This window comes from Apodemus sylvaticus, chromosome 3, assembly GCF_947179515.1.
Source record: "Apodemus sylvaticus chromosome 3, mApoSyl1.1, whole genome shotgun sequence".
Lineage (NCBI taxonomy): Eukaryota > Metazoa > Chordata > Mammalia > Rodentia > Muridae > Apodemus > Apodemus sylvaticus.
Genome location: NC_067474.1, coordinates 142,056,496 through 142,076,322, shown reverse-complemented (window position 1 = coordinate 142,076,322; position 19,827 = coordinate 142,056,496). Strand labels below are relative to the sequence as shown.

Below are 19,827 nucleotides of genomic sequence, written 5' to 3'. Positions count from 1 at the left end.
TATCGCAAATGTAATTCCTTCCTTTGGTGCCCCCCGACCATGTTCTTGTTTTTCTCTGCTCTTCTGTTACTGCTTTAGATGGCTGATCTCGTCTCGAGCACATGTGATGGCCAACGGAGCTCTCTGTTCCATTCTGTATTCTGTTATTGCATAGTCCAGAGTGGCCCATGGCTGTCAGGGTCTGGAGAGGGAGAGTCCTAGATGCAATGTCTCTTTAGCAGTACAACTTCTGAGCGTCACTTAGATAAATAGCATCATCCTTTACGGGTCATCTGAGTAAGTACTAACACTTTACTACTAATTTAACTTAAATTTAAGTTTTTTTGTTTTTGTTTTTTTTTGTTTGTTTGTTTGTTTTTTTACTAAATGTATGCAGTGCATCTCTATGTACATGTGAGGATGCACATCCTTGATCCTAATCATCTGAAGAAGATGTCATATGAAAGTTCAATTAGGGGCCAGAGAGATGGCTCAGGGGTTCAGAGTGAGTAGTGCAGTTGCAGAAGACCTGAGTTCAGTTCCCAGCACCCACGGGTGTGGGGGGATGGGTGGGAGCGGTTCATAATTACCTGCTCGCTCCAAGCTCCAGTGGATCTAACGCCTTCTACTGGCTTCTATAGGTACTTGACCCACATACCATATCCACACATACCATATCCACACATACCATATCCACACATAGGCATGCATACGCGTATATACAGTTGAGAGGCTGAAACAAAGCTTTAAAAAGCTAAATTGGAGTTAAAGGGTTAGTGCCCGCTCAGATGACAGTCAGTGAGCAGGAAAACGGGGACTGCAGCGCCTTCCCCAGGGGCGAGAGGAGAGCACGCCAAGCTTGCTTTCCCTGAATGTACACTGGTGGTTTTGGTTTGGATTTGGTTTTTATTTTTTTTTCTGGCAGATCTAACTCTGGAACTACATAATAGCTTTGCATAATTAAAAATGATTAAATTTGATGTGCAATTTCTAAAAAAAACGTAAACTGAATACAATACTGTATTGCATGTTTACGTATAAGAACCTAAAGAGATTTTAAAAGACAGTAATTTGATAGCCCATCCCTCTGAGGGAATGAGGATGTAAAGAACAGAATGGTGGTGATGATGATGATGGTGGTGGTGGTGGTGGTGATGATGATTATGATGATGATAATGATGATGATGAATAAGACGATCTTAGTAAGCATGTTGCTGTTTGTAGCACCGACTTCACTGTTCTGAGAGCCCTGGGTATTCAAGTCACATTGGTGTTCTGTGGGACTTGCATTTTTTTGAGCAAGAGTGAAAAGACAGTTGAATATAATATCAAGGAAGTTAAGGTTAAAAGAAGAAAGCTTCATTATTTGAAATGAAATGAACCCACACGCATTTTCTTTGATAAAGCAGTTCTCAGCTGCATTTACCAAAATGGCTTACAAACATGGGCCGAGTCAACAGTAATAAGCACCCTTTAGTCGTCTAGAGTCTAAACATCAATTTGCTTTAAAAGGTGCCTTAGAAAAAACAACTGCTTCTGGGTCAGGGCTAGAAAATGTCATGAAGAGGCTGGACCATCCTCAAAGCGCTCCTGCTTGCCGGGAAGACAGCATGGATATCAGTTAGAACGAGAACCATGAATGCACAGCAAATACGCAAGCCAAATGTCCATCCATTGGCCCCTAATGGTGCTTAAAAAGATCCAGCTTTGGAAGATGTCAGGGAGTCCACTTGGCAATATACAAATAATAAAAGTATATAAAAGAAAATAATTCCGGGGGGGGGGGGAAGAAAAATAATCTCTTCAGTCTTTTCTTTTTTGTGCTATATCTTAGCATAAGACATGCGCTCTTCAATCCCAGCTTATAAAAGATCGAACAATGGAGAGTGCCACTTCGCAGTCTCTGGGCTGGCATCACAGACAACCTCTCGTGTCCCAAAAGAGACAAGGACATTATGTTCCTTCAATGGAGACACAAAACCCCGCCTAACAAATGGTCTGGCAATTAAAAAGAAAGGAATCCACGCCTGATTAAATACCTAGATCTCAGGGCCACTTAAGGAACTACAAGAGAGAAGGGGTCTTGTTAAGCAGTCACTCTGGGAAGCAATTGGCAGAATTCAGAAAGCAAGGGGCTGGGAGACAGCTCAGTAGAGTGCTCGCTATGCAGGCACAAGGGACCCGAGTTCGAGCCCCAGCACACACCTCAAAAGCTGGGTGGATGAGTGCGCTCTGCTGGCCAGCTAACCCAGCCTAACTGGTAAGCCCCAGGTCCCAATGAAAGATTCTGTCTAGACTAGTGGACAGCACTTGAGAAATAACACCTGACCTCTGTTGTGTGAGAGACTGTGTAAAATAATACCAACACAGCCAGGTATATGGCTCCAGAAGAACACTTGAGGCTCTTTGTGTGTGTGTGTGCCTGTGTGTGTGAACATGCACATACATACACATGAACCCACACCCATGCATGCAAACACATCTGCACAAACATCTGCACCCTCACACTCATACATACATGTATTCGTAGACACCATACACACATGCACATGCACCTTCATATGCCTTCTCATGTGCACACAAATCCAGAGTGCAAGAGATGTCTTAAGAAATGTCAGGAGGCAGGAACAGACTCCCTGAGATGGGTAAATAAACTGAGACCTGCCGCCATTGTAATGCATGCATTGGAAAGCCACTCTGAAGCTCTTATACAGCTGTTCTTTTATCTGTTAGAGATAATCACAGAAATATATCAGACTTTTCTTTAGGGATGCAACAGCACGCTGGAAGTCCATCCCAGAGCAGTGGCAGGTGGGAAACACGTGGGCACATAACCCGGGCATAGCAGGCTTAAAAAAATGGTACTTGTGACTGTGCTCTGCTTTTTTTTTTTTTTTTTTTTTCCTTTCTAGAACTGATGATGAAACTTACTGTCGAGCGGCCACTGAGTATGCTAGAGCCTATTCCCACGCCGGCTTCCCCATTCAAGACTGGTGGGATGACTTTCCAGCATGCAGTATGTTTGCATTTTTCAAGCCATGTAGTTTATAAAACAACAAAAACGACAACAAAAGAACCCCAAAACAATCAATTTGGTCCTAGAATTCAGAATTCAGTTTACCCAGCTTCTCAAAACTAATATATTACAAGATTTTATTTTTTTTTTAAAAATTGTTCACATATTTGTAAATTTACTGATTTCCTAAACACACACACACACACACACACACACACACACACACACACACACACACACGTTACTTAAGGCTGAAAGGGAAGAAAGGGTACTATCCTGATGAAGGGGGTGAGGCTCTGAATTGGACTGAGGAGAGTATCTGGGCACAACCCAGTGCCTGGCACCAAGAAGATGCTTGACAAACACGTGTGCGAACACATGTGCAGGAACGAAATATCGTAAGCACAGCTACGTGGACAGAAGGATACCCCATATTCGAGGGCCAGCTTTTGACCCGGGTGCTGGGGATCAGAACTCATACCCAGGCATGTTACACGGCAAGGGCTTTACTGCCTGAGATATCTTTCTGGCTGCTGCAGCAAGCTCTTAAACAATTTTCCCATGGGAAAGGAGCTTAACTTATTTTTTGAACCTTTTAAAAAATATTACACTTTGACATGGTTTGAAACTTCCATGATAGCCTATTTTAGAAATTGAATTATGAAAAGTATTCACCAGAGCTCATGGGTCTCTCTCTCTCTCTCTCTCTCTTATTCAACATAATTCTGTGAGCCTGAATGTTTTCCTGCGTCCAGTTTGAGAGTCTTTATTTTTAATTGCCGTAATTGTCATATCTGACGCCTGTGTCTTACTGCCGTCATTTCTTGAAGCTCTCCGTTGCTGAGGCTTGTCTTCAGCAATGGGCAATACACTTCCTTTTGTCTTAATTTCCTACTGGGAAGTGAAAAGCAGAAACCCTGCTTTTTGTTCTCGCTGGGAATACTTTGCGTCTTTCACGAAGATGTTTGATATTAGAGTCTCTGTAGCAATAGAATCCTAAAAGGGCAGCCCAGGATCTGGGAGTAGATTCTGGCACCATTAATTACAAGCTGGGGGCGGGGTGCTGGGCAGGTGACTTGTGTTCCTGGGCATCAATTGGGAAAATCACTATACCTGCCTTCCGGGGCTGCTGCTGGACTGCCATTGGGTGACCCCCACCCAACACCTGTCGCCAAAGGGCGTGGCTATTGGATTCTTTTTTTGAAAGACAGAGAAGACAGAGATGACCATGAGAGATATCAAGGCACTGCTAGGAAGCAGCCTCCTGTACCTGGAAACATTTCTTAGGACATTTCAGACTTTTTCACATAACTACAGCCACATCTGGCCTAGCCACTCAGGTGTGGCCCGGCCCATGGCTACTTTTGAGTGGCGACAAAGCTGAGGAGGGATCGATCGTAGGCGTCCACTAGGTTGAAAATATTCCCTCTCTGGAACTTTGAGAAAACCTTTGTCCACTCCTGCCTTCAGGTCTGCAGGTGACAACCTTCCTCCTTTCCAAATTTAGAAGCCATTCCTGTCCTACCTTGCCCTATTACGGTTGCACCAAGCCGGAGTGGCTCTCAGAATATATTAAAAGAACATTCAAAAGACCATTAGTGGCTGCATTTAATTGTCCACCAGGTGGGGATACTTAATTAAAAAAATACCCAGAAAAAAATAGAGACCAAGATGCCAATCAGGAAGCCAGGGCCTCACCAGGTACAGATGGAAAGAAGGAGCCAGCTGATGAGGGTAGGTTCCTGGGCTGGGGCTCTCTTTTCCAATCTAAGATTTTAATGATCTTGTTCTCAAACATATGACTTTCCCCCAAAGGGGAGTCAATCCTGATCTGATTGGCCTGATAAAGAAATGGTCAAAATCAAGCTCAAATAATACCGACTGCCAAACAGACCGAGCGTTCTCCCTCTGCCAGCCATGCTTACAGCAACCCAGCTGGGAGGGTCCTGAATCATCTGTGCTTTGCTGATGGGCAACTGAGGCACAGAAGGGCCATATGGCTGCCCCAGCATGTCCTGACTGGTTGGCTATGTGGTGAGGAGAGTAGGTCAGCCAATGACACATTTTTTTGCAGGGGTGTGTAGCTGGTTAAAAAAATCCATTTATTCACTCATTTATTCATTCATTCAGTCATTCATTCAGTCATTCATTCACCAAGCAACACTGACTGAATGTGGATCAGGTATTACACACTCTGCAGGTATAAGGTTGTGAGCCAGGATGGTGTCCTAACTTCCGGGAGCTCACACACTGATGGGAGCACAGCAAATTCTGAGGAACTCCATTCCTACGCTTGCTGTGACCCTTGAAAGATGGCTAACGTTTATCCTCCTCCCATTTTGTTTCTGCTTTACAGTTGGAAAACTGGAGGCTCAAAAGAGAAGCTGCTCGCCCAGTAGCCTCTGGATGGCCCTTCCTATCTCACACACCTGCTTGTCAGCTGGGAGGCAAAGCCCTCTCAAAGGGCCTCTCCCTCCATCCTCCCAGGGCCTCTCACCTGTGGGGTGAGGTCTGGGTGAGCAGGCAGGTCTTTGAGGTCTCCATCCTCTGGCTACCACAGGAGAAGAGAGGAAGAAGCTTTCTGTTCTCTAAGCCACAGCCCTCGCTTGTCCAAATAGCACTGATGTCCTTATCATACCTCCAGGACATGCAGTGTCCATCTATTGAGGGTCTCACCGGGCACCGTTTCTGTGCCAGATGCTGTGCTTGGCACACAGATTTGACATGATCTCTATCCCTAGGAGGCGTAATCTGTGTTTGAAATCTCTGCCACCAGCTGGACCAAACGCAGGTCTGAGAAGTTTCAAAACTGCCCTGGGCTGGACAGATGTTGGAAGAAGCCTGGCACTTGCTAAGAGTCATGTGTCTTCCAGTTGCCCTGCTCTACGTCACCTAGAGAGTGACCGTAAGATATCAAGGCAGGGTTTAACAGGGGCACCGCTGGCAGAGCAGGGAGAGCCCAGGAGGAATGACCATGTGGAGGAAAGGCCAGCAGGCAGCCTTGAGCAAAGGCCAAACTCAAGAGTGCTGGTATCCCTGTGTGTGCCGAGGAGCTGAGGTGGGGCACTATAGACTCACTGGGACAGTAACTAGAAACCCAGCACCTCATGGCCATCCTATTGTGAGCTCTGAGCTGATATTCCAGAAGGAGGTTCCCCCCTCCAGTTTAATTTCTGGTCACAATTCAAGTTCCCTGGCAAAGCAATCCCATCAGGCCTCCCATCCCAGTATGAGAGCAAGAAGACATCCTGGGTCATAGGAGGAGGAGATGAGTGCAGAGGTGGACCTCAGTGGTTGGAGCCACTTACAATGCTTGCCCCAGCCTCTCGGACGGACAGCCAGTGTCCTAGCCCAGGGGCACTCACCTTCACAGCGCAGCACGGCGCTGTTCCACACCACGCTGCCCTCCTTCAGAACACAGGTGATGGTCTCAGAGCCCTGCGTCCCGAGGAAGCCTTCATCACACAGGAAGGAGATGGAGCTGCCCAGCTGCAGGCTGTCACCAAACCGTTTGCCGTTGACTGGAACGCCGGGATCCGGGCACTCGTTATGTCGGAAGGCTGGGGGAAGGGATGCCCAGGCCATGGTTAGACTGAGGTGCCACACAAATGGGCCACCAAAGAAAAATGAGCTGCCTGCAGTCAGAATCAGACCTCCACGTTTCCTCAAGAACCTGGAGTGCTGAAAAAGATGCTAGGTGTCCCAGTACCCGGGACCCCACGGTTATGGTAGGCAGAACCCACTGGGCACAAAATGGGCACAGATTAAACTTGATTTTTAGACTGTCTGAACATGCAAATGATGCTGACAGATTGGGCAGTGAACTGTATTTCTCATGGTAACTAAGTATATCAAAATTCTATCATGGAGATGTGATTACTCTCCTTTACCAGAGGGGAAACTGAGGTTCCATGCAGCTAAGTGGAAGATCTGTCTTCTCAGTGTCAAATAGACTCCATGCTTTCCAGATTTCAGATGGTTAAGTGGTAAAAGATTCACGTACGCTGCGGGGAGCTGGCTCCCAGTCCTGGGACACTAATAGACACTGTGCATCACAAAGCAGGTGCCCTTGAATTAGCCCTGTCTGAAGCCACTGCCTTCACGGCCTTGCCCCAGACAATTGATAATGCAGTGAGTGAGCCAAGGAGAGAGAGAGAGAGAGAGAGAGAGAGAGAGAGAGAGAGAGAGAGAGAGAGAGAGAGAGAGAGAACCCTGAGTAATGTTGAACCTTGCCTCTTTATTAGCATGTGCTCCTGGACCATTTCTTTGTCATGTTACTGAGCCTCAGTTTCTTGACTTATAAAGAGTACTCCGCATCTCTTGGATGGTCATTCAGAGACAGAAATAGAATGAACATTGGTAAGAACATGATGGGTGTGGATTTGGTGACATCATGTATTCTCTAAGTCTATCTCCCTGTCCTCCAAAGGACACTCCCATCCCTGCATGAAAGGAAACCCTTTCCCTCACCATCTCTACCAAGAACATTCCTGGTTTTCCTGACTGTACAAGATGTTGTCTGGGAAGCCAGGGCTCAAGTATGCTTCTGCTGTTCTAAGGATAGTGCTAGGCTCCACGGCTGCATGGGAGTGTACCCTTTTGAAAAGACTAGTTTCCAGGCCTCCCTCTGACATGAAGATTGTTGGTTGGACACAACCAACACAGGGAGGAAGCTCCACACAAAGTCTAGGGCAGCCTAGACTCCATCTCCCTCCTTTCCCGTCTTCAGTAGGAACAGGACCATGACATAGACGTTGAGAGGTGACTGGAGCTCGAGGCTTGGAAGTCAAAACCCTATCAGTCATGTGTGTGTGTGTGTGTGTGTATACACATACACACGCACACACATGTATCATGTATGCATACATCTCTGCATGAATGTGTACACACCCACACAGCAATGATTTGGTGCTCTTTCCAAGATCTGAGAGCACGCAAAAGGATGGAAAGGTGAGCACTGTACGTGCTCCTTTCTAGGCATCATAGCCCCAAGGACAGAGAAACTAAAGGCAGAGCCACCAGTGTCACACCAGCAGGCTTAGGAGAGAGTCCTTCTGCTTCTTTTTGTTTCTGTCATTGGGACAGGAACCTGCTGGTGACAAGGTATCGCAGAAGGGTTGATTGTTTCCAGCGAGTCTGCTGCCTTGAACATGGGTGGTGACACAGATGGGACTTTAGCTTGGGTTACAAATGACCTATCCCACAGCATTTAAAGGCAGCGAGACAAGGGGCAAGGCTTCTGCGGCAAGTGTGAGAGCTGGAGTAGGAGGAGAGATGTTCCGCCAAAGAGCATGAGATGGATAAACGACCAAAGAGCATTTCCTCTTTGTGTGTGTGTGTGTGTGTGTGTGTGTGTCTGTCTGTTTGTCTGTCTGCATAGGCATCTGAATCAGTGCCTAACTTTCTCAGTCATGGCCAAGTTCACCAGATTTACTGCTTCCTGTGACCTCACAGTGGATTGTTGCTCCCTGGAAGTTGTAGTTCCAAGGCCCTGCCTATCTCCCATGTCCACTGAATCCAGGAGACACAGAGATAAGAAAAACACAATGGTGGAGCCTCCGGCTGCTTCTGGGTGATGGGCTCAGGATAGAGACTGAGGGGACAACTTCCAGACTGGCCATGGGAAGGACTGTGGGACTGTGAGAAATGACCTACAGGCAGCTGCAATGGTCCTGCAGGAAAAGCCATGGAAACATAGCAAGGCCTTTGCCTTGTTTATGATTATGGGCTCAGACAAGGCAAAATGTAGAACAGGGTGGTCAACAGGAGGCAGCACTGGGGGGTTTGGGGATTTAGGGATGGAGAGCTGATGAGAGAACCTGAATGGAGTGATATTTTTGAGAGTTCTGGAATTTTGGATTCTTTAAAAAATACTGTAAGAATGGTCTTTCATTTTAATCCCAGGTGTGGAGATTTGGGGCCTCTTTGGGTTGTCTTCAGCAGCTGACTGTGATCTGCCTCATGCTCTAGAAGTGTGGCTTTGCCAGCTGCAGATAGTTTCTATGATTGCGTGATGCATGGAATTCTGGGAACTTTTCAGAAGGTATATAAGTGCTAAAGCCCCAATAGGCAGGATAGGTGGTTGTTGATTTTTAGGGAGGTTGGTTGTAGTTTGTTTATAGCTGTGGCCAAAGAAGAAACAAAAGGAAGTAAGACTAAGTAGACTCAGGGATCTCTCTCTCTCTCTCTCTCTCTCTCTCTCTCTCTCTCTCTCTCTCTCTCTCTCTCTCTCTCTCTCTCTCTCTCTCTTTTCTCCCATCTAGTGATAGTGGGTGAAACTAGGGGGACAAAGGGTGAGAAAAAGGACCAGCTATATCTGAAGAACTTTTTTCCTTAGAGCCTCTCTGCTTCTAACTGGGAGGAGGAGGTGGGAAAATCTGGGCTTCTTTATGCCCTTTGAGACATCTTAGGAAATACATGCTTACAGGCTGTGACCTCCTCAGACATGAGTAGCTGGCCCGTGAGAGAGCTCTATGCTTTATCCTGGGAGCTGGGAACTCTAGGAATGACCCAGCAGCAACTCATGTTTTGGAGCTGGCCTACTGATCCTCCATGGGAGCACCTTCAAACACCCTCTCAGTAGAGGCAGTATGTATAGTCAGCTCTGGAAGAGGGAGGACTCACTGGTCAAGGTGATGCTGGTGACAGGGGGAACACTTACTGGTAAAGGTGATGTTGAAGCCTCTCTTCCCTGTGGAGTGGTCAGTCTGGAACTCTAGACGGGCCACATGGCCACTGCTGGTGATGGAGGAGGGGAGCTGATTTCCCGAGAAGGTACCAAGGACAGGGGCCTCGGCAGTGGCTCCATCTTTAATAACCAGGAAATCAAACTGAGGCTCTACATCAATGTCATTGAAGGCCAGGTGGATGCGGCTCTCAGGCCGGGCCAGGATAAGCCAGACGCAGTGAAGATGGTTGCCATAGTCTTCAGGGTAGTTGGGAGACAGGACGATCCCAGAGGGACTGGTGAAGTTGAAGAAGCAGGAAACTGAAACAGAAGAGCAATGGAAGTCAGGAGGTATCCGCCATATTTTTCAGGGGCCACTGAGGGTTGACATTGGAAACATTTTCTTAGTCTTCCAGAGAAACAGAAAGAATGAACGACACCAGGGTTGGGTCGGACTGGCTGGGCTCAGGACTGCATATTGGTGGGAGGCATGCTGGGTTCCATGCTGGGCATAGCATTGAAGTGTCCCTTTGGCAAGAGCAGAGTTGGTTTTCTTTTCGTCTCTTTCCTTTCAATATGACCACCCTAGGCAGCTTTCACTGCCCTTGGACCCTTGTTCTGGGGAAGAAATCGCCATTCAAGCCAACTTGAAGAGGCACAGCCCCGACCCTTCTCAGCTTGCTTTGTAGAGTAGAAAAGGACATGGTTTAATGATATAGGGGTGATATTCTCCCAATAGAGAGAGGATTTCCATCCATCTCTTCCCCCCAAATATTTTTGATGGGAGATGATTCATGCCAGACCCATAAGGACTCTAACCCCTTCCAATTACAGCTACACTCTGCGAGTGAGCACAATCCGTCAGAGGCCAAAGTCTTGTAGGAATGGGGACCTGTGACAGGGTCTAGATGCTCTGCCCACTTCTGTCATCTCTCCCCACTGTACTCTGAGGGTCCACGCTTCTGGAAGCCTTGAGCCTTCCTCCTGCCAATTCCTGACAGACCCTGCAGGGAGCTTGAGGGAGAACGACACAATGCATGGGAAAGCGAAACAGCACACTAAGCCCACGCTTAGAAGGGAAATGACAAGATGGAGAGACGTAGGAATTGCAATAGCTGTGATAGGTTATGGGAACATCTCGTTATTGACGAGAACTCTTTCTGTTACTCTAGGACTGTTCCCCAAGTCAAGCCAAGAGTGTACTCAGAGGATTCAGATAAGCACTGTGAAAATGCAGGGCACAGCATGAGACGAGGCACCAAGAAAGACCCTAAGAACTCAACCCCGCTGAGGCTCACACACGCACCCATTGCACGTTGCCAACTCAGGTTGATGCAGTACTTTTGGAAGGGAGTGTATGATTTCTTATTAAGAGTTGTGGACCACTCGAACACTCCCGGCTCATAATCTCTAGGAATTAATTCAAAAGGAAACGAGGCACAGGGACAAAGATGTTGATGGTGACACAATTCTATCCCAGATGAAAAAATGCCAACCACCTATATGTCAGTCCAATAAAGGGAAGAAAATTACAGCCTTTAATGTGGTGCGGTGTGAAGGCCATCATTACAGTGATAAATACGGCCCTGTGGAGAGAGTGCTAACTATCATTTTAAGTAAAATAATAGGTCATAAAATTATACGTGTACTCTTGATGATAGCTATTAAATGCTTGTTTATATATGAGTAAAGATTGGACAGGAGCCCCCAAATAAAACCTGCATTTGGGTTGTAGGTTTCTGGGTGACTTCTTTCCAAATGAAATTACCTTTACTGTTTGTGGCTGTGATAGTGGCACAAGCTCATTGTAAACAAACAGCACTACGAAGAGATGAAACTGAACACAAGCCACTGTGGAAGTTCCCCTTTAACACTGATAGTCATGCATGGTGTTAATGGTGAGCACGATCTCATGAAGACCCGAGTTCAGTCTCCAGCATCCCTGTGAGAAGCAGGATGTGGTGGGTATGCAATTGGAATCCCAGCACTGCAGAGGTAAAGAGAGGATTTCTTCTGGAATTTGCCTGCCAGCCAACTTAGCCTAATCAGTGAGCTCCAGATTCTGGGAAGAGACCCTACCTCAGATAGCAAGGAGGATGGCACCGGAAGAAAGATACTGAAGGTAGGCCTCTGGCCTCTACACATATATGTACATATATGTACATGTGCAGGAGTACATGTACCCACCCATACACACCCACTCAGTAGTACACAACTACACAGAAACAAACATGCACATGCATTTCCACATATGCACACTCCCACATAGCCACACAAATAATATGGATGCTTGGATGAATGAATATATTTGGGTTGCTGGCACAAGCCTTTAGTCCCATAACTTGAGAGGCAGAGGAAGGCAGATCTCTGAGTTTGGGGCCATCCTGGTCTACAGAGTGAGTTTTAGGACAGCCAGGGCTATACAGAGAAACCTTATCTCAAAAACCAAACAAAATTAAAAAAAGAGAGGAAGGAAGGAAGGAAGAAAGAAGGAAAGAAAGAAAGACAGAAAGAAAGAAAGAAAAAAGAAAATAATCTTTTTCTAAACTTAAGTGAAAACACACACACAGGAAATATGGACCCCAGTTCCGCCTGCCCCACTGGCGTTCTTTGCTGAAGGAAGTATTTTCTTTTCCAGCCTCTGCTGGAATCCCTCCTATTGAGTCAGCAGCAACAACAACAAAAAGGCCTGTACCCAGCTAGCTCATCCTTGCATTATTGCTTAAGTATGGAAAGAACCGAGCCAAAGGGAGAGAAGGACTTAGAAACACTTTTAGGGAGTGCAAGATAAAGTTGGCGGTAGTGATTATTATATATTATTGAGCATTTACTAAGTACAGACACTGTTCTAAGTATTTCCATTACAGACTCAGTTTAACTATCACAGAAACACCACAGGGTGGATATAGCCATTGACCTCATTTAAAAATGAAGACAGAGAGACACAGAGAGGGTAAGTGGCTTCCCAAGGTCACACTAGCTCGTGAATGGCAGTGCCAAATTTCAGTCTAAGCATTCCTGCCTCCAGGAAGACAGCTCAGCGTCTCCTTCACATTGTCTCCCAGCAGGAAACAAAGAATGTCCATGGGGTCTGAGTCTGCAAGCACAGTCCTTGAGGAAGCTCCTCACATCTGCAGGAGATCTACCTGTGTAGCCAGGCACGATGACAACACTAAATCAGGTTCAACAGGAATGCCCACACACACAGCCATGCTGTGTGTGATTTGGGGGAGTCCAGATGGAGCATCATGCTATGATATCCAGAGGCAAGGCCCTTCAAGACACACAGGACACAGCCTGTGATATTGTCTAAGATGGACTGAAGACAAAGACACCATGATTTCTAGCCATAGATGAGCCAGGACACAGGAAACGTGTGTGTGTGTGTGTGTGTGTGTGAACAGATCTGATGTGAGAATTTAATTCCTAGCACTCGAACCCAGCACCCCAATGTGGGCATCACCACTCCAGCATTGCCACACCAATGCCAGCATCAGCGCACCGGTATCACCACACCAACACTTGAATCATTTGTCTTTCTGTGCAAAGGAACCATTTGCTTTGTTTTCTCCATGATGCGGAGGAAGTGAACCCAGAACCCATTACATGCTAGACAGAATTCAACCACTGAACTACATCCCTAGGCCTTTAGGGGTTCCATTTGAGACCCTGAGAGCAGTTATATGTGATACCTTTGCTTCTCTGACCAATCATCTTGTCACTTTGTCAGCACATTATAGACTTGCCCTTTTTACCTTAACACATTACCCCCTAGTAGATACTCTGAGAGCAGAAATCCTGCCTGCTTTTGAACTTCTAATGGCTCTCATAGCCTCTGCCACATAAGAGTTGCTCAATTAATGCTTACTGAGTGAATCCATGAGCATCATACACCCTGAAAAGACGGTAACATGGAGATCCTGTTCCAAACTTCAGGCAAGTGAGTTGACCAAACCCTGTAGAACTAGATGGACATTTGAGTCTACTCGGGATCCTAGGGAAAATGATGTGGAGTGACCCTCCAGACACTTCTCTGAGACACAGTACAGGTGTGGACTCAAGTAATGTAGGGTGTGATCCAGCCAGACTGTTAGAGCCAAGATTATAGGAAGCTGCTCTCAGACAACAGTTCCAAGGAATAGCTATTCATGTGTCATAAAATGCCACTTGGAGGTTTTTGTTTTTGTTTTTTCTTTCTCTATGTAACAAAGAGATGAATCAAAATGAAGAATTCAAGTAACAGAAAGGTGTGGTTCATAAAAAAATAAAAAATCAGCAAGGACCAAATACAGTAATGAATCTGGATGACTGCTATGAAGGTAGTTGTAAAATGGGACGTGAGTGTAACAAACATTCCTTGGAAGAGAACACATGCAATATCATTCCAGTCAGAACCCTGGGGTAAAATATTTCAGATTCTACTGATATCATGGGGAAAGGTGGAGTGAGGAGATATGCTAATTTTCCTCATCTTGCAAGAAAGTCTGTTTTATAGTTTCTGTGGTTAATTAGAGAAATATAGGTTAGAGCATGTATTTAAAGATGTTAAGTGTAATTAGTAATAGAATATGAAGTAGCTTATCTTCAAAATTACCGAAAGGGGAGAAAGCAAGGCAGTCAATTTAGAAAGAAAAAAAAAAAACCAGTATAAATGAAAGGAAAACCCTGTGGGTGTGGATATTTAAGGAGAAGACATGCAAAGCAGGGTGCCTTTAAAAGGAAGACAGGATGTAGTTTATAATAACAAATGTGTACATGCCTACCTGCTGGTAAAAGAAAGCCCTCAAACGGGGATGAGACACACAGCTAAGACAAAGTGACCCCAAACACTTGACAGGGAACCAACAGCCACTCAGCCTTTAGCCTGGGAGAGGGCTCGAGTTCACCATTGTTGGGTCCCCAAATATTCCTATTCAGTCAGTGAAAGGGCCCCAGACCTTAGGGCGCTCTTCAACAGCAGCCAGGAGTCAAGGAGTTCCAGGGGCTGGAGGATGGGGATGGACAGATCCCTGAAGCACCTCATCCAGCCGGGCCTAGTCTAGTCAAGGAACTTCAGGTACGGTGAGAGGTGCTGCCTCCAAAATAAGGTGGAGAGTGATTGATTGAGGAAGACACCTGAAGTTGACCTCTGGCCTGTGTATGCATATATACCTGCATACAACACATATACCACACATACACCTGGCACACACGTGCAACACAATACACCTCACACACACAGATATACACACATATATGCACACACATGTACATACATATCACACATACACCTCCCACACATATGCACCTTGTCTCCTACACTCCTACACACCCCTACCCCTACTTCCACATATACATACAATTGTGCACACACATGGACATACACCACACACACACACACACACACACACACAGCTTTAAATTTAACATTCAACTCTTGGCTGTTATGTTACTCCTGACTCTTGATTCTTCTTTAAGGTCATTAAGGTCAAGAGCTTTCTGGAAAGCTCTCAAGACATTTCTTCTTGCACTTGAAAGAGCCAGGGTTGACTAACTGGCTCTGTCGAGAGCAAGAATGTGGCCTTTCAGAGCTTGGTCTTCCAGCTCTGGAGATGACCCAGGCCTGTCCCAGGGAAGGCAGGCAAAGGATGTGCTCTCTGCCCCACAGGGCTCTACTCTTTCCTGCTCTGGGATGGCACACAGGTCACATGATCATGGCTCCATCAGTGAAGGGGAGGAGCTGGTTTCTCTGAATCCCAAAGGAGGAAGCACACCAAAGGGGGCTGTAATTGAATCTCCTCACCTCCGTCAACCATTCAGCTTAGAAAAGGGAAGAGACTGGGAGCCTCTGATGCACAATTGGTTACCAGGTTGAGTTTTGAGAATGTTGACCTTGAGCAAAGCTTTACATCAGAGGGCTCGAATGTGACCCGGGTGTAAAACTCAATTCATTAATAACTGCATGTGTAGTTACTATATGTAATAGGAATCTAATATTGATCTTAAGTGGGAAATATAAGTGTTTTGCTGGAAAACTCACCATGTTTTTTCTTTTGGTGTCCTTATGGTAGAGCATCAGTTTTCAAAATGCCAATTAAAATGACGGGCTGATAGAGCCACGGCTGCCTTCACTAATCCTGACAAAGACTTAAAGGCCAGAGAAGATATTTACTGCATGGATGGGAAGATTCCAGAATGAAGACACATCAATTACAATTTTGTGTGCCCCAAGGCACCCATACAGACACAAGAAAATATCTGAATCTGAGGACCAAAGAATAAATAAAGATGAGGAGGATCTAAAAAGTGTAATGATAGGCATAGGCTGTGTGGCTTTTAAGCCTGGAACACAACCTTTGTACTTGTTTGAAACAGTATCTCATGTATGCCAGGCTGATCTCGAACTCCCTATGCAGCCAAGGATGACCTTGTCTGTCCTGTACTCCGGGACATGTGCTACCATGCCAGGCTTCATTTGTTTTCTGACACGCGTGTGCACACACACCCACAGAGCCTTGTTCTGTAGCCCTACTTGGTCTAGTACTTGCTGTGTAGCCCAGGTTTATCTGAAACACCTGGCAATCCTCTTGCCTCAGCCTGCCAGTGCCTCACACAAGCTTGTGTCCCTGAAATACGACCTTTCTTGTCGCTCACAGATTATTAAAAACACGGACCTTGTATTAGATTGCAAGGCTATCTAAACAAATTCAGCTGCAGAATAAAACCTGTTGTTCTGTTTGCAAGCATGCAAATGTCACAGGGCTAAGGACTTGGTGCATCCTTTTTGGCTGTTAAGGACAGTGGGTGACATTCAGCCGGTGCTCTGTCACTCAGTCCAAATTCAAACTCAAGTTATATGGAAGCAGCTCAGAGGCCAGTGCACAGTCTGGTGTAGTGCTGGGAAGAACAGACTCCTGACATTTACCTCTGTTCTCTGATAAAGTCATGAAATCAACCATGAGAGAATCGAGGAAAATGCCTAATTTCTTGAAACCTTCCAATAAGTTTCTGAGTCCGAAGGGGAAAGAAGAATTGAGCGGTCAACGCCAGTGCCTCTGGATTGAAGAGGCCAGCCCGAAACAGAAGGGAGGGCACGGTTTCTTAGTCTACCCATAGTTGGATAATAAAGAAATAAAAACCAAAGTGAGTGTTTACACTGAAAGAGTTACAAAAAGACCAAGTAGACGGGATTATAAAGAGAAGGGTTGATCTACTCAAAAAAATAGAGAGTATATTCTGCATGTTCATATGGATCCATAAACACACACAGACACACAGACACACTTACAGACACACACACACACACACACACACACACACACACGCAGACACAAACACATGCCCTCCCACAGACACACACACAGACATACACACATACATGCACACACATGTACATATGCACACACACAGACACACACATACATGCACACACATGTACATATGCACACACACAGACACACACATGCATACACACATACACATACACACACAGACACAGACACACACACACAGACACACACAGGCACACACACACACACACACACACACACACACACACACACATGAATGGGCGAGCATGCATGTATTTATATGTAGAAAATGAAAGTGGAGACGCTAATAAAATTAATCTAATCATAAAAGACAGTATGTGACATATTAATAAACACACAATTGTGACGTGATGGAGGACCTTCCAGGCAAAATTGAATTACCAAAAAGAATATGAAGGAAAAATCCAGAGGAGTTGAGAAACTGGTTGGAGGGTGGGACAATTCCAAGGCCAGTGCTTCCCTTTAAAGTGTCAGACACTTTAGTGATAGCCAAGTGCTTTAAATTCACCCCAGAAGAGATTTCCATAACAATGAAGGAATGATGTGCATATTCATACCCTCCTCCTCACACAGGCCGGATGCAAAGGACCAGCAGATCAAACCCAACCCAGGAACAAAGCAACCCCGGTCTGGTCTATAGAGTAAAATGCAATCTTCACACACACACACACACACACACCGTGGGGGGATGGGGAGAGAGAGAGAGAGAGAGAGAGAGAGAGAGAGAGAGAGAGAGAGAGAGAGAGAACAATACTCCAGTTCAGAGAGAGTAAGGCTTCAATTATTCTACATCATAGTATAAACTGATAAACTGAACCCAATTCCAGGTAAGACCCACACCAATTATTTTTTCCAGAACTTATAAAAATGTGTCCCCGTTAGAATAAACAGATCAAAGCAGCCAAACTCTCTTAAGATGAGCACTGGTGGTAGCTGAGGTGCTGGTTGACATTGCAAAGAGTGCCTGTTACCTAATTATGAGCTTCTTTAGCAGCAATCGTTGAGGGGAGACACATTAGGAATAACCCCATTTTACAGACACATAAATCAAGGCTAAGAGCTCACAGAGCCTGCTCATAGTCACACAGCCTTCTGTGACGGGGCTGGGATGATGGACTCTGTCAGCCTACTTTTCAGTCAGGACATCTAATTCCTCCCAGTGATGGGAAGGCTTCCCAAGGCAAACACTGAAATTACTGTATTAACACTTGTTTTAAACCACACACACACACACACACACACACACACACACACACACACACACACAAAACTGTATAAGCTGATTACAAAGGAAAGATCAATGTAACTGGATGAAGTCCACAATAGCATGCAACCTATGGGGGAGGAGGGGGTTTCAAGTGGACAAGATACTAAGATAAAAGGCTAACCAGCTGTTAAAAAAAATAGGTCCGCATCTCACTGTATGTATTGCAGAAATACTAGAAGAATATATAAGTAGACCCTGCTTGCAGATGCAGGTGTTGAGGAAGATAATTGTGTTATCCAGAGTCCCGAAAAAATTGAAGGCAGAGGGGGACTGGCTGTCTCCATTTAGAGGCATCTAAGATAAGGAAGATCTGTGTAAGTTCTGAGATGGAAGAGTAATTTCTGAGCCTTATTCTAAAGCCACAATCATAAGACACCATTATTACTTCATATTGAAGAAATGGAAAACATTTGTATTTCAAAAATGACCATAAACAAAAGTGAAATGGTGGGGAACCAATGGAGAAAAACCCCTTGTGTTCAGGTTTCGGTCTTTTGTTATCTACTATAATGTTCAGTGTAGGGATGGAGGCACAAGACTGGTTGTCCCAGAGATTGGAGAGTCTGCATGTACACCTTGGCCCTGAGTTATTTCTGATTGGTAAATAAAGATGTCAGTAGCCAATAGCTGGACAGAAGAGACATAGGTGGGTATAGGTTCTCTGGGCTTTTGGGCTGGAGAGAGAGCATGAGGAGAGAAGAAGGTGGAGGAGGAGGAAGAAGACGACACCATGAGTTAGAAGATACCATGAGTCAAGAGAACATGGCCCTGGGGGCCTGGCCATTTGGAGCTTAAGAGCAGTCCAGATGAAACATAGTAAATAGAAAGTAATAACTTGGGGTTATCGCTAGGAAAGTAGATTCTAACAGCACAGAAGATAGGCAGCTGCCCAACTTTAGTGCTGTTTGAGGCTTACTGAAAATATAAAGGTTGTGTGTGTGTGTGTGTGTTTAAATCTGGGAACTAAATGGTCTAAGGTGGGGTAGAAACCCCAGGTCAGTATTAAATAATTTCTACAACATCTATGTGTGTCATCACAACCAAACACTTGCTCTACCTCACATACAAAGAATTGCAAGTCAACAGAACAGTCAGTGCTCAACTGTAAGTCAACAAAAAGAGATTAAAAATGGAAATACTGGCCTAGGAAATTAAAACACAACCCAGAAAAGAATAGTCGGTCAATGAAGAGGTAAAGAAAAATGCTAAGTTCCAATTATTGCACCAACATACAAGAACATAGCATGGGATTATGAAAAGACAGTCTGGCAGGGCTGAGATGTGCAGCTAGGAGCAGGAAGAGAAACAGAGGAGTCACACATACGGAAAGAAGGCTCCCAGGGGGAGGAATATTTCAGTTCTTTGAGACAGTCTTGTGTAGACCAGCTGGCTTCAAATTAAGTATTTCCCAGGGGATTGCCTTGACGTTCTGACTTTCTGACTTTCCTCCTCCCACTCCCCCAGGTCCTTGAGTTACAAATCTGCACTATCACACATTGTATGATGTGCTGAGGAGTGAACCCAGAATGTCACACGTTAGGCACTTGTCCTTCTGAGCTATGTTCCTAGGCCCTAGAGATTGTGTGTG

At 45.5% G+C, this 19,827-nt stretch overlaps 1 protein-coding gene across 1 annotated transcript in view; it reads right to left on the bottom strand.

Annotated features, from left to right (window-relative positions):
- Window positions 1-19,827, bottom strand: part of Csmd2 (CUB and Sushi multiple domains 2) — a 563,664-nt gene that overhangs the window by 179,426 nt on the left and 364,411 nt on the right. The window contains exons 14-15 of the mRNA XM_052177421.1: window positions 9,657-9,983; window positions 6,361-6,555 (exon numbers count right to left, since the gene is read on the bottom strand). Coding sequence (XP_052033381.1) covers window positions 6,361-6,555; window positions 9,657-9,983 — 522 coding nt within the window. The remainder of the gene's footprint in view (window positions 1-6,360; window positions 6,556-9,656; window positions 9,984-19,827) is intronic.